The sequence below is a fragment of the Notothenia coriiceps genome, unplaced genomic scaffold (assembly GCF_000735185.1).
Source record: "Notothenia coriiceps isolate Sejong01 unplaced genomic scaffold, NC01 NC01_scaffold00009519, whole genome shotgun sequence".
Taxonomy (NCBI): Eukaryota; Metazoa; Chordata; class Actinopteri; order Perciformes; family Nototheniidae; genus Notothenia; species Notothenia coriiceps.
Genome location: NW_011342220.1, coordinates 1 through 5,752, shown reverse-complemented (window position 1 = coordinate 5,752; position 5,752 = coordinate 1). Strand labels below are relative to the sequence as shown.

Sequence of the window (5,752 nt, the reverse complement as noted above, 5' to 3'; positions counted from 1 at the left end):
GCTAACAAGTGTGCCAACCTCTCTAACTGTTTCAACATAAACTGTACCAAAAATAAATACCTCACGATGTCTATCTAATTATGAACTTGCAATACTTTCACGAAACTCATTTTTGGTGTTAACAAATGCAAGAAAGTAACATATTTACCCACACATGTTCTACGCCACTACATACTTACATTTAAATGTGTGCTGTGTCGGTTCAGCCATTCTCCGCCTGGGTTTTTGAAATTGGTCCGTGCGCAAAGCATTGTGGGGATTTGAAGGACGCGAAGTCTACCCATGTGCAGCCTCGACATTTCCCCCAAACCAAGGACGCTGCCTCGGTGGAATTCCAAGTATGCTGGAGATTGGAACAGTCCTTCGGCGGCACTCGATGACATAGCATCCTTGAAATATTGGCTTGGAAGCCAGTTTCCTCGCGATTGAGAAAGGGCCACAGACACACAGACAGACCCAAACACACACATTATTTATTTTTATTTATTTTCATTTTTGTTTCTTTATTTTTTTATTATTCATCTATTCAATATCATATACGAGCACCACACAATTTTACATACAGCCAAGTCCAGAGGCAGGCATACAAAGCAACAAGACATTGCATACAGTAAATAAAGAAAAAAGGAAAGAAAAATACATTTTGCTAACTTCAGATTAAATGTTTTTTAAATATCAAATTAGTTTTGTTTGATTTGGTTTGGAGTTAAATAATGTAAATTAAATACGGTTTATTGCGGTGATAACTATTTATAAAAATTAGTATATTGCAAGATGACAACAGGAATGTTTATCGGGGCACCTAACAGACACAATACATGAAAAACAAACAACAAACATTTAACATAACAGCAACCTAACATGTTTTTCCTTTCTGATAAAGGTCCAAAGGGAGATTCTGGTATCCCAGGAGGCCCCGGTGGTTCTGGAGGTCCTGGAGGAAAGGGCAGCATGGGAGAAATGGGATTCCCAGGTGGGTTTGAACTCAGTTCTGAATCAGAAGGTCCATCTTATCTTATCTTATAAAGGTGGCCAGAGATGAGGAACAGCCTCCCAGTACAAATCCAAACTGCTCAGTCTATTGAACTTTTTATATCTCAGCTAAAAACTCACCTCTTTGTACTGGCTTTTAGTACGAGTTGAACGTAACATTTTGACATTTGTATGTGTTTTTATATAGATAGATAGATAGATGGATGGATGGATGGATGGATGGATGGATGGATGGATGGATGGATGGATGGATGGATAGATACTTTATTGATCCCAATTCGCGAAATGTTTGCGTTGCAGCAGCATAAAAAACAAGGCAATGTACATAAGAGAAATTAAGACACTAGAAATAAACAATCCAAAATATTTCTGAAATAAAATAGCATTAAAAAGTCAAAAGATGTGGAAATACAAATATGTTTCTAGTTATTGTGCTTTTTATCTTGTTTTTTGATTATTGTTTTATTATTTTACTCCTATTGTGTTATTTTATATTGTATATGTTCCCTGTACAGCGCTTTGGTCAACTGAGGTTGTTTTAAATGTGCAATATAAATAAATAAAGATTGACATAAAGCAAAAAAAGGGTCTACGAAAAAGTTGTTTTCAAAAATGCTAATGTCTCACTTTGATGATGGCACAGGACCATCAGGACAGAAGGGTCTGTCAGGTCAGCCAGGTAGACCAGGAGGTCCAGGACAATCCGGAGGATCTGGTTTCCCCGGATCTAAAGGTGAACCCGGATCTGCTGGAGTCGGACCCCCCGGATCCGGAGGACTTAAGGTAAAGGACTCAACCGTAGAAATGTCCTATCTAGGGGTGGGGGAAATAATCGATACAGTATGGTATCGCGATACTTTGAGTGGCGATATTGTATCGATACACGGATGCCAAGGATCGATATTTTATTATAGAAACTGTAGCATATCCCTCGGAAAGAGGGTCGTACACTCCAACTCCAAAAACCAACGTAAGAGCTACACAAAGACACAAAACAACAAATACATTTAAGCTACATCCATATGAGTATTACTTTAGAATACCATTAAACAAGTGAACTTCAAATAGTTAGCAAAGTTCTTTTTCTCCGTCAAGTTTTTGCCTGGGAACAGTAACTTCCTACTAATATCGCAACGTCCCCTTCAAATAAAAGCATGTCTAAATAAAACAGGAAGTTATGTTGCGATGAAAGTAACACAAATCTCCTTTCCAGGTTCAAAGAACACAAATTGGTTTTTTTTACATAAACTATTCATATTGCAAATACATTTTTTAACCAGGAAGGGAAGACGGACATGGATACGACCAATGTGATTTGCAATATCGCAATATATCGTATCGCAACACTATCGTGGCTTAAGTATCGCGATAGTATCGTATCGTGGGGGGCCTGGTGATTCCCACCCCTAGTCCTATCCCATTTTACTCTATTTGGCTTAAAGACCTGGTATTCTTTCTGAAGCTTGAGAAAGTAAAATATGCTCTTAAAGGGTCTGTAGACGGTTTTTATAAGAAATGGCAATGTTTGATAGATTATTTCAACAACCTCCGAACACTCCCGACTGATAGTGGGAAATTACCTCTCTTTTAATGTTTTTATTTATTTTGATATACATTCTTATTTATATTTGTACTTACTGATACGTTTTTACTTGCCATTTTATTTACTTATTGTTATTAATATAATTTGTTGTCACTGTGTTTTTTTTTTTATATATCTGAATGTGGAATCAATATGTTTAATTTTTTTATTAAACTTTTCAAGGTGGGCTGGGAGGGGAGGTCATGGTTTGTTCTAAAAAAAAAGTGAAAATTGATGAAGATCATTGTCTCAATTGTGACCCTTTGCCTGTTCTTCAATAAAAAAAGATTGAAAGAAGAAATGTCCTCCTTAAAAAGTGCACATTTTAGGTCAGCATTTAATCTTTTTGAAATGTGTCCCACAGGGTGAACCAGGTCAGCCAGGCTTCCCAGGAAATACAGGACTTAAAGGAACTCCAGGATCTTCAGGTCAACCAGGAGGATCAGGAGGACCAGGATCCAAAGGAGACCCCGGACTTCCAGGATTCCAAGGTACGTCTGAAGTTTGAACAACGCTTCAAGAAGGTCACTCAGAAGTCATAACTGTGCAGTTCATGAGATGTCCTCTTTGGAGAAAAGTGCTTACACTCTTAAAGAAAAGCAAGAGGCCTTTTTTATTCTATTTGGGATCCTTTTGTCCTTCTTTACTTGATCGTACTTATTTTTCCGTATTTGCTTGAAATGTGGAAAACGTGAAAAAAGACAATGGGTGAAAAAAGTTTATTTTGTGTTGCCATAAGTTAGTCTCTCTGCGTTTCTGCGCTGGGCTAATGCTAATAATGCTAATGCTAGGATAATAAAATGGCGGCTTCACAAAACTTTTTGCCAAATGCCAATCAGACATAGGAACCTTTTTCTCCCAGGAAAGTTCCTGCTCTCTAGCAGGTACGGAAAAGGGGGCAAAAAAGGTTCTGATGAACTAATTTTAGTTCCGGCTCTTTTTGGTGTGAACGCGACATTTCAGAACTATATCGGAACTAAAGTGGGAAAAGTACTCCGGTGTGAACGCGGCTTATGGGGGGGGACATCGGAAAAAAGTGCACTCAATGCATATTTTCAGTGCTATTGTTAAGGTAAAACAGAGCAACATTAACCGATGCGTGGTCTCCGTCTCCTCTCAGGTTCTCCCGGTATTCCCGGTCCTAAGGGTCTGGACGGCGGTTCCGGTGGTCCCGGTCTCACTGGAGCTCCAGGTAGACCAGGAGAGTCTGGAAGATCAGGAGGCCCAGGACAACCCGGAGACAAGGGTCAGGCGGGTCGGGACGGGATCCCAGGACCAGCTGGAGTCAAAGGAGACCCAGGTAAGACCAGTAATGTTAGGAAAACTAAACTTTAAATACAAATTGATAACATATTTCGTAGGGATGGGAATGATTGATTGAATATTCCAAATGATTCAGGTATTTTAATATGAGTTATGAATATTTGTGGGAGGGGTGCCTAAGTTGATATGGCATATAATATATATATGTATATGTATGTATGTAATATATGTATGACATATGATCAAATGGATTAATTAAATGTATACGACAGTGCCATTTAAAATATCTTAAGAAAAATACCAAAGAAAAAAAAAACACTACGTACGCTCTACAGAGTCCTACAAAACAAACATGGCGTCGAAACGGAGTAAAGTGTGGAAATATTTCAACCAGGTTAGTGAGGACGGTGTAGAGTGCAAACTATGCAAAGTTAAACTTGTGTACAGGTCAACTAGCTCAATGCTTAACCACATACAAATTGGACAAATTCTATATTTATTTGAACATTTATTTATTATTAAAACTTTTTTTTTTTTTTTTATTCCCATCCCTAATATTTTTGGCTAAATGAACTTCTGTTTCCCGTCTTCTCCAGGTCTTCCAGGTTACGGTGGACCCGGCGCTTCCGGACTTCCAGGATTGCCCGGTGAGTAACAACCCACTGAATGATAATGGACACACACACACACACACTCCCTGACACACACCTTAGGAGCATCCAGTGCAATGGTTTTCACTGAAAAGACAATACAAATAATCATATTTTGGGACTTCAAATGTAATAAAAAATGTTGTCCCAACTTAGAAGTCATATTTTTAGTAACTCAAACACACTCTAAACCTCAAAATTAATAACTTGTTTCCTTTTATTCACAATATTGCAACAAAATGTCAGCACTGTCCTCACACCAGCACTGTGTTAGGCTTTTGAAAAAACAAAATGGGTGACAAAAGCCATGTATATTTCACCACCAACTAATGACCTTCTTAATTTGTGGACAGCAGCTCTAATATAATTAGAATAGTACTAATACATTTGATTTCGAAGCGCTTTTCAAAGTGGTGATAAAAAGGGAATAAAATATATAACTATCTTTACTTTATTTCCCTCTCAGGCTCAAAGGGAGACTCCGGTGGTCCTGGTCCATCTGGCTCTCCTGGTTTTCCCGGATCTAAGGGAGATGCTGGTTTTCCCGGAAACCCTGGTCCCTCAGGCAACAGTGGCCCTTCAGGGTCTCCAGGTCTAGCTCTGCAGGGCCCCAAAGGACTCTCAGGACCCCCTGGACCCCCCGGAAGAGCAGGTAAAGCATCCGAAAATATGTATTTGTCTCCACATGTGCTGCCAGAAAAATTGCTGCCTGGTTTTCTGATTCTGAGGGCTGGTTTGAGGGGTGGTAATGTTCACAGAAAAGCATTAATTGGGATGGCATCTGGGAAAAGGTAGGGTTGATCAAACTTGGCTAAATTATTCGACGTGGTTCCTTGACATTAAAAAAAAATTGGAGGGTTTTTTGTGCAAATTTATAATAAAAATTCACAGAAAATCTCGTACAATTGTGTTTTTATTTCTTGTAAATTCCGATCGAATCTTAAAGAATATCTAAATGGATATTTTTGTATATTTGACACCTAGAATAGCCTTAATATGCAGTTGTTAGAGTGTATTACAAACAGGTCTATAATGTAACTTAAGTGTAAAAGCTATGATTGTTCTTTTTAATAGATAAATAAATGTCTGCCTTATGCAGCGTGTAGTTATTCGTCTCATACGTACAAAACCAGCAGAATCCTGTATACGTAATTTGCAATACAAACATTATATTTATAAAGAAAATACATTACCGTTGCATTAAGTTTATTTAAAATGTAGTTTATTCGGTTTTCCTAACCTGCGAAAACCAGGCAGCAAACGG

General features: G+C 38.3%; 1 protein-coding gene across 1 annotated transcript; it reads left to right on the top strand.

Moving 5' to 3' along the window:
* Positions 1-883: 883 nt before the first annotated feature.
* LOC104945345 (uncharacterized) lies at positions 884-5,166 on the top strand (the record flags this gene model as incomplete). The annotated part of the gene is made up of 6 exons (XM_010770997.1): positions 884-973; positions 1,637-1,776; positions 2,940-3,066; positions 3,696-3,875; positions 4,435-4,485; positions 4,955-5,166. Coding segments are annotated over 6 exons (720 nt in total), but the record flags the coding sequence as incomplete, so codon positions are not given.
* Positions 5,167-5,752: the final 586 nt, after the last annotated feature.